General features: G+C 32.7%; 3 protein-coding genes across 4 annotated transcripts; 1 reads left to right on the top strand and 2 right to left on the bottom strand.

Annotated features, from left to right (window-relative positions):
- Positions 1–1,312: 1,312 nt before the first annotated feature.
- LOC119835157 (sugar transporter SWEET1) lies at positions 1,313–6,396 on the top strand. The gene is made up of 5 exons (XM_038359826.1): positions 1,313–1,530; positions 1,617–1,694; positions 1,766–1,992; positions 2,202–2,377; positions 3,715–6,396. Exons 1-5 carry the CDS (start codon positions 1,454–1,456, stop codon positions 3,814–3,816), a joined length of 660 nt encoding a protein of 219 aa, XP_038215754.1. The 5' UTR covers positions 1,313–1,453; the 3' UTR covers positions 3,817–6,396.
- Positions 6,392–11,672, bottom strand: LOC119835156. Its single transcript, XM_038359824.1, has 5 exons — positions 11,478–11,672; positions 9,354–9,538; positions 9,007–9,271; positions 7,922–8,210; positions 6,392–7,596 (listed from the first exon to the last, which is right to left on the bottom strand). The coding sequence occupies exons 1-5, from the start codon at positions 11,489–11,491 to the stop codon at positions 6,418–6,420; spliced, it is 1,932 nt and encodes a 643-aa protein (XP_038215752.1). The 5' UTR covers positions 11,492–11,672; the 3' UTR covers positions 6,392–6,417.
- Positions 11,673–12,279: 607 nt separating this feature from the next.
- On the bottom strand, positions 12,280–17,497 carry LOC119835071. 2 transcript variants are annotated; one of them, XM_038359686.1, is made up of 5 exons: positions 17,372–17,497; positions 14,755–15,047; positions 14,265–14,511; positions 13,868–14,180; positions 12,280–13,794 (listed from the first exon to the last, which is right to left on the bottom strand). In XM_038359686.1, exons 2-5 carry the CDS (start codon positions 15,014–15,016, stop codon positions 12,598–12,600), a joined length of 2,019 nt encoding a protein of 672 aa, XP_038215614.1. In that variant the 5' UTR covers positions 15,017–15,047; positions 17,372–17,497; the 3' UTR covers positions 12,280–12,597. The 2 variants fall into 2 exon arrangements, with proteins under 2 accessions (XP_038215614.1, XP_038215615.1); XM_038359687.1 differs by lacking the exon at positions 17,372–17,497 and adding an exon at positions 16,436–16,804.
- Positions 17,498–17,987: the final 490 nt, after the last annotated feature.

Raw genomic sequence — 17,987 nt, forward strand, 5'->3', positions numbered from 1 at the left:
TACAAAGCAAACAAAACATGTGCCACTAAACACGCATCAACCTACGAAATTATAGTTATGCTTGAACAGTTTTAAAATTGAACCTTACGCGAATTACTTGAAGTTGTTTTTGTATTTTTTGACGTGACAACGTCTTAAATTAGGTTGCGGCTCGGAGGCACTTATGAAAAAGGTAACGTTACGATGAGTCACCGAACTATGATCGGTCCGCCGCGCGCGCAGCACTAGAGAATTAGGCGCATTGAATCGGCGCGTGATTGTGTCTCTGTCTCTGTCTTTTTAGTAAACAAAATATATTTTCTATAGTTAAAATTTGTGCAATTCTTATTTTCATTCAATTCCTTGTTCCTATTGTGCAATTTAATAATATTCATATCAATAAATATTCTACCGAGAAAAAGACGTTGTCACGTAAAATCTTCGCCCGTAAAACCGACTTTACAGGCAACCATTTTTTTTTTTGTAGGCGATCACCACCACCCATGTACATTCGCAAAGGTTGGGCCTCTGCGAATGGGCTGCCCGCTTTTTTGGGATAAGGGAAAAGGAATGGATTAACGACTGGAAAGAAGGAATGGGCTGGGACGGGTGAGGAAAAGGAAACGGGCCTCCGGCTCCCCCACCCACCGCACGAAACACAGTGGCATGCCACTATTTCATGCCGGTCTTCTGTGGGGGTGTGGTACGTCCCCGGTGCGAGCTGGCCCAATTCGTGCCGAAGCGTGCTCGACTCCCACAATATAATTTATTATAATACTCATATGGTATCGCCGTCCACAAGCGATGAGAAGCGGCCTGTTTATTTCCTCATGAACTTCACACATCACCACCACGATTGGGCAATGGGTGCTAAATAAGTGACAGAAAGTATTTATAAGTAACCTTAATCATTATAAAAGTAATGCCATAGTAATTGTTCTCTACTCTTCGATATTCTTGCGTATATTAAATTATGGCATGGCTATGGCATGAATTGGGCCAGCTGGCACCGAAAAAGTTGAGTAATTCCAATTGAAATTCGGCAATCTATTTGTAGAGGTGTAAGGTCTGCGTCTGCTGTCATCGACTCTACGCTTCTCCAAATGTTCATGGGCGATGGGAGCGCTTACCATCAGGCGACCCACCAGCTCCATTGCAGACAATTACATAAAAAAATTCAAGCATTTTATGCTATTAGGTCCATGTTCTGTGATATTCCTAGTTCCAACACTTTCGTCGTGGACTTCTTTCGCGGTGATTATTTTATTTTGATTTTTGACACAATTGACAGTTGACATTTGACTGTTGATTTGGTCTTGGTTTCCAAGTAGCAATTGAGTGCTGGCGTATTGTCAAAAATCAAAATATTTTCCTCGATGCCATTTGGAATTAATATATTTTCTCTTCACAAATATAGACGAAGACGTCTTCACACGTCTTGGTAAAAGGGAGACAGAAATAATAATAATTAGTCATGTATTTATCCGACATAAAAGAAATTATAGAGAGCCTGGCTGTTGTAACTACTATTTGTCAATTTTTATCGGGCATGTAAGATTTAATACAAATTGTTATAATAAATAATAACAGCTGTTATTTAAAAAGGAATAATTTAAGTAATGCTGGTATTGTTTCAGCTTGGTATGCAAGCAATATATTGCTAATCGCACTACCGGAGAAGCTTCACCATTGCCGTTCACTTGTGGCATGTTCTCGTATGTACAAATTTATTAATTTTTATTCTTTAAGTCGGTTGAATATTTTATAGGCAAATTCTTGCTTTCAGATGTAGCCTATGGCTTTTATATGGACTTACAAAGGATGATGGGAATATGATACTAGTCAATTTAGTTGGAGTTATACTTATGGTCTCATACACAACTGTGTTTTATATATATACTTTTAAGAAGTCCTTAGTTTTGCGGCAGGCATATACAGCGATAGGATTCTGTATTTTTGCTGTTGGCTATGTTAATGTTGAAGAGGATAATGAAGTATTATTAAGTCGTCTTGGTGAGTGGTTTAATATTAAAATTAATTTATGGACTGTATTTTGTGTTGTAAAACTAGTAAGGTTATGTGTTATGACTGATGTATGCAATAATTTAAATAATGGATGGATTAATTTTTTTCCATAATTCTGAAATCTGCCATATAATATGATAATAGAAATAATGTTTATTGAAATTAAGTACCATTTATTATAAAATACTGTATTTTAGGTCTCAGTGCTTGTACATTGACTTTATTAACTGTTGCTTCACCAATGAGCAAACTGATGTATGTAATAAGAACAAAAAGCACTGAATGCTTACCATTTCCCATGATATTGATGTCATTTCTGGTGTCAAGTTTGTGGTTCTTCTATGGTATTATTGAAGAAGATGTCTATCTTACTGTAAGTACATACTTATAATTATAAAATAATGATTATTATTATTGTTATTTATTTTCATATATTATTTAGTATTTACTCAATTTAAAAATTTGGATACAACAAAACTTACATTTTAAATGTAGTTAATATAAATGTAGTTTTGCTACATAAATTAAGTCTTAGATAAGAGAAAATCTTGTTGGGATATTTGAGTCGGAAATTTATTATAATCAAGTAATATTTATAGTACACTAGCTGCACCCGGCATACGCTGTTCTGCCTTGCTCTTATCATTTAGGGGTATGAAAAATAGATATTGGCCGATCCTCATAGATACTGGATAAGCACAAAAAATTTCATCAATATCGGTCAAGCCGTTTCGGTGGAGTATGGCAACGAAAACTGTGACACGAGAATTTTATATATTAGATATAACAAATCATTAGGTATTACACAAATTGTCAGTACATTTCAAATACTTAACATACAAAATTTAAAGAATAAAAAGCTGAAGTTTTGAGCTGGGATTTGAGCTGGTTCCTTGAATATCTGAAATGTTTTTTGGAGCTCTTCTGTACTTAATAAAGTGTCACAATTTATTTCTATTAAAGCTTATTATTTTGTTACTCACATTTTTTTTAGCAAACAAATGTTTAATTTTCCCATAATCATTACTAAATCGTTGCATCTAAAAAAGGTATGGATTAATATATGAAAAACCAAATTAGTTAATAAGTCTATCTCTTTCTAAAAATATGTTTATCATTTTGTTGGATTTGGAGAAATACTAAGTGATTTAAAAAATTGTTTATAATTATTCAATGCAATTGTTTAAGTAGATAGTTATCAAATTATTTTATTTAAAACATCATAATTGCATTTTACAACAGATTAACAAAAAACATTTTTTTCACAATTTCACTGCATGTTAATTTTTGTTGTAAACAAATTGTAACTACTGTCTTATTACTTTCCAAAACTATAAAAAAAATCACAAAATCAACCATATTATATTAAAACTAGCTGCGCCCCGCGGTTTCACCCGCGTAAGTCCGTATCCCGTAGGAATATCGGGATAAAAAATAGATGTTGGCCGATTCTCAGACCTACCCAATATGCTTACCAAATTTCAGAGGAATCGGTCAAGCCGTTTCGGAGGAGTTTGGCAACGAAAACTGTGACACGAGAATTTTATATATTAAAGAGATAAAGTATAAATTTCATTCACAAGTTACGAAACTTTTGTATACTTTGTTATATCCCCAAACATTCAAAAATGGTCTTGTGTTTATTGAATTTGTTGACTAGCCAACAAATGTTTCTGACACTTGAATAAATTGTTTGAATTTAACTTTCAGATTCCAAATTTTATTGGTGCTGCTCTGGCATTGGCACAACTGTCGCTGTTTATATTATATCCGAGCAAGCCATCATCACCTCTATTACCAAGGTCAACTTAAGCCTAAATACATAAGTATTATATTGCTATGTACCTACATATGTGTAGAGTTAACCATATTTTAGATAGTAGTTTAGTTTTGGATCAAATCCATTGAAAACCAAGTGTGAGTTAGTTTAAAATTCTGTCAATGTACAAATAATTATTTTTATGTAATATTTTGATTTGATTTGAATCGTATTTGTTTATTTTCACATATGACATTTTAATCTCCATGACATTTATGTTACATTAAAAAGAGGCATTTGTGTTTAATATTATTAAAATATTATGCCGTGTATAATATTTTATTGAATTTAGTTATATCATAGATAAAAGGCCGATATTGTATTTTTTATACAAAATTGTATGATTTTTTTTACTTTGTGTTGAATTTGTCAAGAAAGAGTTGGTACTGTGATCCCCTCGAAGACAGACAGGGAAATAGAATCTGTAGTGTTGTGTATTCCTACCTATACTAATTTTATAAAATTGCATTTATTCATTATCTTATATCAAATATGGGTAATATCAAACGTGACATTTAAGGCTATAATAGATTCATTGATAAAGATTATGTTTCAAAATGTAAAAGATAAGGTACAGTACAAATCCATGTTTAAACATTATTTGTTTTGTTAAAAAATATGTTTCGATAATTCTTAATTAGTTTTATATGTAATATCTAAAACGCCTCATGTTTAAATTAAGTGCAAATACATGATACATTAAGTGATAAAAGTATAATGTGTATTAGAATAGATATTTATGCTAAATTCTATTTTTTATATGATGTGGTTATCAAAACGGATAACAATTGGTATCATTAATGTATTAAATGTGTAGATAGAGAGTTGTTATATTCAACAACATTTTTGCTCGAAATTGCCGCTAAGTCAGGCACGGCTGGTCGGCTTAAACGAATAGAGTGATCAACACTCCCAAAACTCAATGGTTTCAAAGAGATTTTAGATTCTTTCTTATGTTTTAAAAATCAGTCGCTTGCGGCCAAATTGTCTTGTAAGTTCTAATCACTTCAACATATAACATAATAAACATATACAAATCAGCACATATATGATAACAATGTTTTACAAAAAAAAACCGCCTGCAAATCCTCCACACCAAATTAAAATGGGGCCACACGGGTCCCCAGCTTTCAAATAATAAGAGAATCATCGAAATCAATTGACCCAGTCGAAAGTTTTTAGGTAACAAAGTCAAAAAATAAAGATAGGCGAATTAAATAATCTCCTTTTTTAGAAGTCGTTTGAAATTATAATATTAATAAGAAAACTAATTAGTAATTAACAACTTAGAAATAGTAATCATTTTGAAAGATTATATGGGTTAGCCTGACCAGTAGCAGTATCTCCGCCGATGTGGGAAAGGATCCCATATGTTTATTATTAATTCGGAAAACAGTATTGTGAATAAAAAACTGCGCCTTTCGAACACATTCCATCAAAATATGTTGTGCATCTTTCTCAATACGACAGTTCTTTAACAGAGGAGAATTTATACTTTATTTAAAACCCTTTATGTAATTTGAATTATTCCGCCATTATGAACATACATCAATAGGGTAAATTTGATCTAAAACATAGGTATAACAAATTTTAATATTTTTTATGATGATGCTGAGGCTTGTTGATCGTATTCTAGTCTCATCAGTATTGTTCAAATAGTTACCTGAAGCTATTTCCTCTAGAAATCTTTTAAAAGCATTAACTTGACCTTTCACATATTATGAGTAAGAGTTACCTTTATAATATACAAGATTGTTTATTATGGAACTACAATAGCTAGGTTGACGCGCCCGCGCCGCGAACTCTCTCGAATCACCGATCTCGGCACTGAGTACGCAAAACGCGCGCACATACGTACGTGTTGTGCTTTGAAATAAGATTGCACCATTGATTAAAAAATCTATCGATTGGACAAAAAACTAAATCACTATAAAGTTGATGTTTTTTGGAATTTGAATATTTGATGCTGTTCTTTGGAATTTGAATTTGTATATTTTGAAAAAAAATTAGAATTGCTTATAGCCTAGTTAAATTTCGTTTTGTGTTATCTAACCACCTACAAATTACATTTTTATTCTCGTTGAAATAGCTTCAGGATACTGTTCTATAAGTATTTTCTGTGTGTCGATGTTGTAGCTGCATCTAGATGACTATAGTAAATTTATTTTTATAAAGTAACATTTTAAACAAAGAAATTAGTCAAAGCTCTCCATATTATGTCTATGTAATTGTATTGCTCATAGAATATAAGTAATGTTGATCTCTCCATCCGCTGATATGTACTGCGTTTCTTGTATGAACTACTATTAACAATAATGAACGAGAACGATTAAATTACATATTATAGCTCCTATGTGGTTTCAACTTTTTTTGTTTTTTGGCCTTTATTTTTTATTGTATTCTCCTTTATGTTTTATTGTGTTATGTTTGATTTTAATGTTAATATTTAATATTATTTGGACATTCGTATTAAAAACGACTATTGTTAGTTAGGAAACTAATACAATTTAGAAGTATTGTCATGTGTAACCAGCATTTTTCGAGTGGACGAAATAAAATAAGCCAAGAAACTAGATCTCTTTTTTTTATTTTATTTAACAATGTAACAGTTTTTTGCACACACAATAGGCACGATCGGTGGGATTTTTTACACAGTATCCTCTCGTGTTGTATGTGGATATTGTCTCTGTGGAGTTTATAACACTTAATTGATCATCACTATATTCAATATCAGCTTCATATGAGACCTCCCCTGGCGTCAGTGTGAACGCTAAAATAAATATCGTTTTATTTTCCGATTTTTTATATTCGTGTGCTCTAACAAACCTCTTTAGTTTCAAATTTTGGCACTCAGCACAATGCTTCGTTTTAATTGTCTTCACTTTGTTCTGTATATCGTCAATAGCTATTTTCAATGCTCTTAACACTATTGGGTTATCTTTTTTGGACTCAATTATGTCATGACAGCTGCACCATTTTTCGCTTACATTGACGTCACTACAAGTTCTATAGGGAGATAATTCATTGAACATACTAGAACATTTTGGGCATGCTTCTGAGTTAGCTAGAAATTTCTTTTGAGATACCTCTAAGATACTTAACATAGTTACATATACGTCGTATGGGGTAATTAATCTGTTTTGATTTCTGATCAGGTTGTTGTACATTTCTGTATATGTATCCCGAAATGTGAATGGCACCCATACGTATAGCATCGGTAGACGCTCTTCGTAATAAGATTCATACAAGAGCCTCATTCGGCCGTATCTAATACCATGATCGCTTAAAAAGAAAACGAAGGTATTATTCAAAACACCGCTTCTATTCATGGTTTTAAAGAACTCTTCCATATCTTCATCTATTAGAGAGGGAATATTTTCTAAATTGTGACTAAAAGAGTTCATCCAAAACATGCTGAAGAAATTATCTTTTACGTAACTATTGGCGAAGTCAGACGCGTATTCAAGCATATGTTTGGCCGATGGTTGTTTCTTAGCACAAATAAAATTACCACTCATGGTTTCTCCAGCTAGGAAAAATGGGCGTATATAATGGTCGGTAGGTGGTGTTCTGAAGTTGTGATATTTTGTAAATGTATCTGGTAGTCTCAAGAATTCCTCTCCTGTGGCGGTGTAATAACCAGCTTTTTTAAAATGACTCCACAGCATTACGTCATTGCATTTGTCCATACCGTGTTTGCAAAGTCTATGCACCTCCGATGTGTTTTTTCCAGTCATTAAGGCCATTACATTTGGGAACGTGTTGTAACCAACCTAAAGTAAAAAATGTTTTTGTTACAACCTTAAACGAATTTTACTGTGAAGGTTACGTCATCATTATAGTTACACTGAGGCGGAAACAATTAAATTAAACATACCGAAAAATCTTTTTTCTATTGCATGTAGCTATTGACTGATAATATATTTAGTTTTGTTGAAACTTTAAAATCTTTAAAGTTATATAAGAATTTTAAAGCGGCAACTTTAAATACATACTATATAATTATGCCGCTTAAAATTAAAATATTTAATCGTACTTAGATTTAAATTTTAAGTGTGATCTACTAGTTTACTGAGTTCGAAATTAATAGTTCTTTACCTTTTGAAATCCTCTGAAATCTAACCAATGGTGAGTTTGTAAATATTTTGCCGTTGTAGGCATACTGCTAATAAAGCGACCTCTAGACATCGTATCCATTCCTAGCACCATTACGTTCCAAGGATTATTAGATTTGTTTGACTTCGTGATATTCCTTTTCTTGACTAGAATGTAAACATCTCTGTATATAATTTCTTTGTGAGGCTTAAATATGGCACAATTTATTGCTATCATTTCTTCTTTAAGTTGTATTTGAATTCCATTTTGAAACGATTCGCAATTCGTATACCTAATAAAAAAAGAAGTAAACGATGCTTCAATATTAGCCACCTGGAAAATTAGCATAGAAAGATTTCCGGGAGATTTGAAAATGGTTGTTTTATAGATTTTATTTCAAATTTCTATTTTTCAACTTCGCTTACGCTTTGCGGCGCTTGTGTTATGATGAACTTTGGACCAGCCTGAAAATCAGCGCTGTTTCGAATATATTTCTTACGGTATTTAGTTGAGGCTGTTTCAGTTTGCCTCATTTATGCTTATGAAATCGTGTACCATATTGTCGTATTATATTTCTTTGGCAATAAATATTTATTGTCTTTCTTTCATCTGTTCATTTTATGAAAAGATTGCTACCTGCTATATAAATTGTTTGAATTTTTCTAGCTTATTTTGTTCGTAGGTATTTTCAATGTAAAATGACTTGTTTACGAGATATGACTATAAAAAGACCGCTATTTCCTGTATAGCGGCGCGAACGGCAAAGTGACGAGGTGGTAAAGCGGAATACGGAAAAGGCACCTTAAAATTTAAACAATTATAACCTTAAAAAACTCGCGAAACAATTGGGAACTAAATTCAGAAAATTTTATTTGTCATCTATTACAGCTACCAAAGAAGAGTACGATTTACTGGGTAGATATGAATATAGTAAGTAAGATATAATAGTGCATGTGTAGTGTAGTAATAATACATTTGGTTAATTCAGATGGAACGGCGATTTGAACTTGATACAGTTATGGCAAATTGTCCACTGTATTATGTAAATTTAGTGTATTGTGTAGACAACAATTGAACCCTGAACGTACCTTATTTTTGTGTAATCTTCTCTTCCTGATACCACTTCAGGAGTTATGAATTGGTAGCAACAGTCGTAATCACTTCTATTTTTACTATACAGTTTAAATTTTGCCTCGTCTATGGTGACTCTTACGTAATCGTTTGATAGTTTGTTTAAGAATACAGCTCTCACTCCACACGATTTATTAATTATTTTAGCTTCTTTGAAATTCAGTGATTTCGCGTAGTTGGGTATAAAACATCCTGGTGTGTTTATTAAAAAGTTTTCTGTTCCTACAAAATGTACAATGCAATTTAAAATAATTCAGTTACGAAAGAAAAATTAACGTTCATCTTGATGTTACATTATATTTACCCTTGTAATGTTCTTGTACGATACGTACTGTATCGTTGCATGGGGTTTTGATACTACAGGGTAGAACTGTTTGTAATGCACCATGAATATTCGTGTATTTAATCAATGTTAGTATAACCCAACATAGCGTAAATATGCAAGATAAAATTACTCGAACACGAATTTTTTTAGTCAGAGAATAACGCCTGGAATGGAAAATTTATTATACGTACACTAACATCATTTATGTGTGTCATACATTAGGAATATACAGGTATGTTTTCAAGTGTAGATATTTCGAAGATACTTTCAAAGAAAAATTATTATTTACTAGGTATTTATTAGTAGGTAGGTATTGTTTTAATTATACATTTAATAAGATGTTGAGCTTTTATATGAGAAATAACGATAGATGCAACTCATGCATTTGATTAATTAATTATGCCCACCTATAATCAAATGAATTAACAGTTATATTGTTTTAATCGATTTTTATTAATATAAAAACGTTTAAACTATTATAAATTACTATCTACTCTTTGGCTAGGCGTATGTGTTACATGCTTCGACGGATGTGTAATGTGACACTTTGATAATAGGTGCATTATTTCGTCCTTGCTTTATCTGCATAAAAATAACACAGTTGAAGATATTAATGTAATAATTATTCACTGCTATTTTTGCATTACAACAGAGTGAAGTGTTAGGAGAGTGTTCAAAATGAAGATTCAATAATTGTCAGTAAGTAACTGGAAAGTTTTCAAAGATTTACAGCATCTCGGATTAAGAATGTTTTCATTCTGAGATTGCTTGCATGCTTATGAGTTATGCACCATGACACCTATAACTTGTACCTATATACTGCTTGGTTTTCATTGATGCTGGTCACCGAGGTCAAACCTCTTTATACAAGACTTGCTGTGCCGCACGGTTTCAACCGTTGGAACAAATACCTATTATTATAGCTTATGTGTATGAGTATTTACATTACTGCATGCAAAGTATCATCAAAATCCGTTCACTGGTTTTCGCGTGAAAACATATATGTACATACATACATCCTTCTATCTTCACAAACATTCGTATTTATAATATTAGTGGCTTTATAATTGATGTATGTTGATTTACGAGCATTAGTACTCATCTACCATAAGTCGTGACTGACTGACTGACTCACTTGAACGTTCTATCACAGTTCTGCTTGTCGAAGTATTTGTATAAGTTGCCGTGTAGTTTTAACAAATTTATTAAACAAGGTACCAATAATTTGAAATAGGCGCGGTAAAAGAACATTTTTGTGTGTAATCGTTATATCTATATATCGTAATATCTAGTTTTCGATCCTGTTTTTTAATCTAGGTACACTTCTATATATTAATAAAATAAAACTGTAATTTGTTTGATGGAACGCGGTAATCACGAAACCTACTGGACAGATAAAAAATGTTTCATGTACCTATACGTAATATTGACTGGCTATATCACGGGCGAAACCGAAGCGTCTGCTAGAGCATATTACCTTATTACGTTGATATATAAAATGTGGACTATCTTTATATGTAATCTAATACTAGTGTTGTTTGTGAGCAAATCACTTTATATGACTATAAAACAAATATATTATCGCATTTTATACATAAAAACACTGATCATCAAAGAGAGCAGGCAATGGACAGCAATTAGGTATGAATAACTGATGGAGAAAAACAAGCTCGTAAGAACATAATGAACTGTGTCATAGTAAATACCCGTAGTGAATAGTTGAAATAGCAAGTATTTTTATTGCGTTTGTTTCATACTATGCTAGATGTAACGCTCTATTGAATTCAACTCATACACAGATTATGCAATGTGATTTTCCACTTATCCTTCTCATTATATTGCTCTCAAGATCTTTGTAAACATTTATTAAATTGACTTATAGACTTTCATATTAAAAAACGTCAATTGCCTGAAATCAGTTATTTTATAAAAAAATATCTCTTACGTACCTTACGTACGTAATAATCGTAAGCGAACTTGGTAGTACCAATATTTGAAGTGCCTTTTTAGACTAATGCTATTGAGGTTTATATGCTTATTTTTATTAATTTCAATGTATATTACTTATTTATATGGAATAAATTTAAGTTTATCAATACTTACATAATATGTAACATATTCGGAACGTACTCGTTATTTCACTAAGTTTTGTATTCCAATTCTAATATAACTAACGATTTTCGTTTCGAATTTTTATTGTGAACGGTTTAACACACTACGTTTCGCTATTATTTAACGAGAATAAATAATATGGCGAGCTCTCGTGAATCATATTAACGCACTGTTCTGCTGTGAACGATAAAGGCTATGATCACGGTAATAGTGCTATGTTGGGCATCGGTATGGGTTTTTTTGATAGTATTTTATCGTGGACATCCCACGGGAACGGGCAGTATGTGGATCGGGATGGAGTGAAATTAAACGTGTTGATATTGTCTTCGTCGTGTTTATGGGACACATTTCTTATATATTGACGATATTGTATAAGTATACATACGTCGTCGGGATAATCGTCATACTGTTTTTCTTTTCCCTTTCCACAGATAATATAATACTATACAGTAAGTACCTTTACTAAGCTGGTCAAGATCTAGTATTTCTTTTAGTATGATCCTCATGTGGTTAGGCTGTATTTTCGTACGTATATATATTATTATGTATAACTAATATTATAAATCTCTACTTTAAATATTGTAAAGTTGAGAGTTTGTGTGTTTGTTCTCCTTATTCCAATTTTTTTTCAATTCTTTCACCGTTGGGTAGGTATACATAGGTACCTGATCCCTGAGTGATATATCTAGGCAATGTATGTACCACGAGCGAAGCCGGGGAGGACTGCTAATAATTAAAAAATATTTACGTAAATGAAGAAAAACTCGAATCTTTTTCGAAGACGAACCTTTATTTCAGTTATTATTATGATTACATTACTAGTAGGTATATGAGTATACTTTTATAAAAATAAATAGAAAAATTGAAGCATTTAAAAACTAAATTACAAAAATATCTAATTCAGGACGTCTACTTGAATACTGGCATAAAAAAATTATAGTTAAGTATAAAGTATCACAGACAAACGAAATCATTGTTCGTTAATTTAGTTGTAAAAAATTTAATAAAATCTTAAATTATATTATGAACAACAGTATAGAATTACAAAGTTAATAGGAGTTTCAAAACGTTACTTATAATAAACATGATAGTAGACTTACATTAAGCTTACCTAACAATCGTTCTTACAGATACAGAAAATGCGATCTTTATGGCGCAAAGAACAAGAACCGAGACCTTTGTAGACAGTTAAAATATTAATTGGTCCGACGATCTCCATATCAGATTCCTGGCGCAAAACAGTCGCTTCGTAAATAACATCGCCCGGAACTATTTTGATTGCGATAACATAGTACAGATTTACCTTATCATTGTCATAGTAAAAATGTATGCGGACAACTTTATCAAGCTTCATACTGTTGCAAGTGGTACAAGGTTTAGTAACAACCGACAAAGATTTATTCTGAACGCTGGCAAATACAAATTGAATCGCCTTTGAACCTTCCGTATCATGCTCGTCGAGAGGAAACAATTTGTGACAACTACACCACTTATCGTGAATGCGAGCGTCTTGACAAGTGCGATTTCCGGTTATGACACTAAAAATGCTTTGATGTTTATGAAATACCGTTGGTACGGTCAGAGTACGCGAAGTTTTACATAGACCCATGCGAAACACTTCTAGCATTGTGTAGTATAGGTCGTAAGGAGTCATCAATCGGAACTGATTGATTGCCATTGCTTTATACTTTTCTGGATGTTTCGACTTAAATGTTGTTGGTGGTAAAATGAACAAAAATGGCATGCGGTCGTCATAGTAACCTTCCACTTTGTAACGATTTGGACCGAAACGTAATCCATGATCACTAAAGAATATAACGAATGTGTTGGATAAAGCTCCAGTATAAAAGAGACGGTTGAAAAAGTTTTCAAACATTTTATCTGCATCCTCAGGTCGATTCATGGGGTTGTGACTAAAAGAGTTCATCCAGAATAGTCCGAAAAACGAGTCATTTTTGTAAGTTGTTACGAAGTCATATGCGTAGTCCAATAATTGTTGTCCCGAGGTTGCTTTTCCTGAACACATGTATGGAACACCATCGACATTCTTTGTCTTCTCAGCTAATTGGAAGAATGGTCTTATGTAATGATCGGTCGGAGGAAATTTGAACGTGTAATTCTTACTAAATGTATCTGGAAGCGTCAAATGATCTTCACCATATGCTGTAATGTAGCCGGACTCTTTAAATGTGTTCCAAATCATAAGATCATTGCAACCATCCATTTGACCATAGCATTTATCGGAAACAAGTGTCATATTTAAGCCCGTCAAAGCTGCCATCAAATTAGGAAATGTATTATCTCCCACCTAAAAAAGAAGATAACTTATTGTACCTATGGCAATGAATCCTTTTTTTTTAATAATAATGCGAGAAGATTACCTTATGATATCCCCTGTAATTTAACCAAAAGTTGTTTTTCATAAATAGAACCGTATCAGTCATAGTTTGAACAAATCTAGGTAAGGACATGGAATCCATCCCCAACATCAGTATATTGTATTTCTCGTCACAATCTTTCTTCACTTGAGGTGGAGTTTTTTGTTTTGCGAAAGCGTACATGTCTTCATAAATCATATGCGATTCATTTTGGTCATCATAACCAAAACATTGTACATTGATAAAGTCGCTTTCCAAAGCAAACGTATCACCATCTTCACATTTATAGCAACTGGAGTATCTATAATAGACAAAACTTAAACACATGAGTTTTAGGATTACCTGTTATTCTATACAATTTTCAACTATCTGTGAAATTCTAATACAACTCAAAACTTACTTTCTTTTTATGTTTTCATTTTCTCCTTCAGCTTTTATGTAAAACCGTAGGCAGCAGCGATAATTGCTGTAGCTCATATTCTTCTTCAGAATATGGTCATTGACTGTAACACGGACCCGGTCGAGATCTATTTTATTTAAAAACACAGCTCGCTGTCCACATACGTCTAGCTTAGGTTTTCGTTCGCGTTTCTCGAAAGACACCATGGCTAATGGAATTTTGCAGCCTGCAGTATTTATCATTTGGGCTGAAAAGAAAATTATATTGAGATTATGTATAACACATCTAAAATTACAAGAAATGACACACAATATTACATCGATATTTAAGAAAAGCTGAAAAAATGTCACCTGCTATCTATACTTATAAAAAATAATTAACGATTAAGACGGGGTTTTAACATTTTCAGACGTGTGTGGTTACAACTGGAGAAGTATGTGACAAGATTTCAGTTGGTCCAGGTCAATTATAGAGTTCATCAATAACTTGCCTTTGGCGTATTCATCTCTTTCCAAGGAGTAGTCCGTGTCATTTTCCAATGGATTTTTATATACTTCATCAAGCGGTATGTGCTTTAAAGGTTTGTAGTCTGCATCGTCCTCAAGACTAGCTGAACTCTTTTCTGTAGTGATGGCACTAGTTGGACGCTGGGAGCGAGGCACAACCGGAGTGCGATAGAGATGATATATCACGAATGTGATCAATATAGAACCAGTCGTTACTACCCAAAGACTTGCTTTGAGTTGCCTCATGTTTTTGATTTTTCTCAGTAATAGTTTTAATCTGTAAAACATTTTCATGAAAACTTGCTTTGATATAATAAAATATGTGTGTTGTGAAAAAAAATAGGAACATGATCAAAATTATTAAAATTTTTATATGTAAATGGACAATAGTACCTAAATAAATACCATATCTATATGTTTTTATTAAATAACCACAAAACGAACCACAGAAAAAAACAACATGTCTTATTATTAGAAAAAACGCAAATAAAAACCCATCAAACCTTAATTTTGAAGAAAAAATGCGCTTTAAGAATTTGAACCATTTCGATATTTGTAACACCATTTAATTTTTGAATACTCATATATATTTTCTTCTTGTGTATCAACACACTATAGTGAACTGAATACAGTATGACTCGATGGAAATTCAATTCAATCGCCCAATATTTTGTAAACAATAACGCAATGCCAAGTTGGTATGCAATTTTGCGTGATGTAAATATATTTTAGACATTTTTTGTATTTTGAAATTTATTCTGAATTAAAGGTAAATATGCAATTTAATCAACCTTTTCTTAACAATATTTATATATATATATATATATATATATATATATATATATATATATATATATATATATATATATATATATATATATTTAATTAAGTTGCAAACGTACAGTATGGATGTATTTACTTATAAACCGTTCTAAGTCGACAAAGGACCCACGAGACACTATCCACCTGGTAGCTTGATGGTAAGCGTTACCACCGCCAATAAACGTTTGCAGAGGCGTAAGGCCAATTGCAAAGGCCTTACGTCTTTGTAAATTAATTGACGATTCACAATTAACTTGAAAGTAAGTGCGCCCAAAAGCTGCTTCTGGCACTTGCCGGCCGCAGCACACTCGCTTCGCTCGCGTGGCTATTTTTACACTAAAATCTGTATAGGTGTTATGTATATCCTGTTGATCTTCCTCTGCTTTCGCAGTCTTTGTACGTCGGTCAAAATCACTTCTAACAACTGAATCAACTTTGATGAAAAGCCAATGACCGAAAGCCACCTAAAAAAAGACGCCACTTCTTTTACTCAACCTACCATATCCTTTACAACAGAGATAAACTATACTAAGGAAAAGGAAAATATATTATATAGCATAGATTTTCTGTTGATAATAACTTTAAAAAGGGAAATTGAGGAATAATTTTAAGAAGGAATGTAGGTGCCTATGGGTTAACAGCCACGCGATAACATGAACAGCACGCGAGCGAAGCCGGGGCCAGACATCCATCTGGCTAATAAATATAATGTAGGACTACTAATATAAATCGTTAGATACATATTGATTAATTCCTTATAGATCCGATTATTAAAAGGTATTCATCTTACAAATAATAAATTACATTTTAAAATCTTTTATTGGGCAAATACAAAATTTTTACCTTTATGTCCCGGTTAACACGACCGAAGCCGAGTCGGGCGGCTAGACCACGAATAGTACAGATACATATAATTTGGTGTTTTACAAGTCTATTGAAAAAGACTTCGCATTAATCAATGAAACGATCAAAGAAGCGTTCGGAAAAATCAATTGCATTACACGCAGGGCGGCTGACGCCTGACATGCGCGCTTCAGTGATCAGTCTAGGCGTGCAATTTGGTAAGGCGCGGCCCCAATGTAGGTCATTCACTTCACACTTGGTATATTAGGATACTTAAGATACCCAAAAATCGCAGCGCACGCGGCTCACTTCGCAAGAAACCACGTTTATTTAAATAAAAAAATGTAATTAAAAATTCCATAGAGTTTTTTTCTAAACATTAAATTAATAATGTTATGAAAAAACACATATATATGTTAATAAGTTTATAAAATGTAAAAATACTTGATGCAGGATACTTCGTAACTATTAGCAACCGATACTATTGATTGCCCTCATTAGAATTTAGGAAAAGGGCACTTTGACTAACACTCCTTAAATATCACAGATTGATTGCTATCGTATAACGCACATACTGTATACAATAGTAATAGTAATAGTGATACAATAGTAAATACGCAAAAGCGAGCTGTAACAAAATAATGAATTAGACCTACCTACGCAAAGGGTATCATTTTTGTTATTTATTTATGGAATGTTAAAAGAGCGCAATCAAACAGGAAGTGTGAATACGTCTTTGTTACATGGTATGTAAGCCCTTTGTGTGCCGAAATTCAGGGGATAAGACAGAACGCGGAAGATCGGCGGTCGCGTCGGTAACGATAACTTTTACTTAGTTTTTGTGTAGGTTTTGTTTATTTCCCTCAAAATAGTTTTTAATATAATCCAGAATTTATTCAAAATCAAATTTATTAAAAGTATTAAAGATATTCTTACCAATTCTAGGATTTAACTGCGAGAAATTATCACATATCGCGTCTAAGTCTTCGCGGTTATAAAGTCAAACAATGAAAGATGATTAATTAAGGTAGGAAGTGTTGCGATTGTAAGTCTAGACTGGGGAATGGTACAGCCACTGAGGCTGGACCTGAAAAGTACCGGGAAAATGCAAGGCACGCATGCGTGCGCGACCTCGTCAATATCTGTTGCATGTGCACTTTGTCCCAATTAATTGCGATAGGTATATTGAACAGGTATTCTATAATACTGTGTATGAGAGCTTATCATGTAGGTGATAATCTCTAGACCTAACATAAGTAATTGAATAGGTAGTGTTATTATTATTTGAAAACGTATATTTTACTTGATTATACATTTAAGTTTTAACTGTTTTGAAATTAATATTATTTGAAACACCACACATATAAATGACAGATAAATATCTAGTATTTTTCTCTCGTTTCTTTCAAATAAAATATGCTTCTTTGTAGTTTTTTGATTTATGTCCCAATCACAAAAAATACAACCTACTCCTGTTATGATTCCGAAAGTTAACCTATTTATACATCTATGTTTGTAACTTAAATACACTAGACGATCTGAAAGCACTGCC

Source organism: Zerene cesonia, chromosome 20 (assembly GCF_012273895.1).
Source record: "Zerene cesonia ecotype Mississippi chromosome 20, Zerene_cesonia_1.1, whole genome shotgun sequence".
NCBI lineage: Eukaryota > Metazoa > Arthropoda > Insecta > Lepidoptera > Pieridae > Zerene > Zerene cesonia.

What these genes read in the sequence shown, in the direction of transcription:
- LOC119835157 (XM_038359826.1), top strand. Translation starts at nt 1,454, where the DNA reads ATGTATTTATCCGACATAAAAGAAATTATAGAGAGCCTGGCTGTTGTA. An exon ending in TGTCAATTTTTATCGGGCAT is followed by an intron (nt 1,531 to 1,616) that starts GTAAGATTTAAT and finishes GTATTGTTTCAG; the next exon opens with CTTGGTATGCAAGCAATATA. An exon ending in AAGAAGATGTCTATCTTACT is followed by an intron (nt 2,378 to 3,714) that starts GTAAGTACATAC and finishes TTTAACTTTCAG; the next exon opens with ATTCCAAATTTTATTGGTGC.
- LOC119835156 (XM_038359824.1), bottom strand. An exon ending in CGTACAAGAACATTACAAGG is followed by an intron (nt 9,272 to 9,353) that starts GTAAATATAATG and finishes TACATTTTGTAG; the next exon opens with GAACAGAAAACTTTTTAATA. An exon ending in ATTTCAGAGGATTTCAAAAG is followed by an intron (nt 7,597 to 7,921) that starts GTAAAGAACTAT and finishes TTTTTACTTTAG; the next exon opens with GTTGGTTACAACACGTTCCC.
- LOC119835071 (XM_038359686.1), bottom strand. Translation starts at nt 15,016, where the DNA reads ATGAGGCAACTCAAAGCAAGTCTTTGGGTAGTAACGACTGGTTCTATA. An exon ending in AAGAGATGAATACGCCAAAG is followed by an intron (nt 14,512 to 14,754) that starts GCAAGTTATTGA and finishes TTTTCTTTTCAG; the next exon opens with CCCAAATGATAAATACTGCA. An exon ending in ATTACAGGGGATATCATAAG is followed by an intron (nt 13,795 to 13,867) that starts GTAATCTTCTCG and finishes CTTCTTTTTTAG; the next exon opens with GTGGGAGATAATACATTTCC.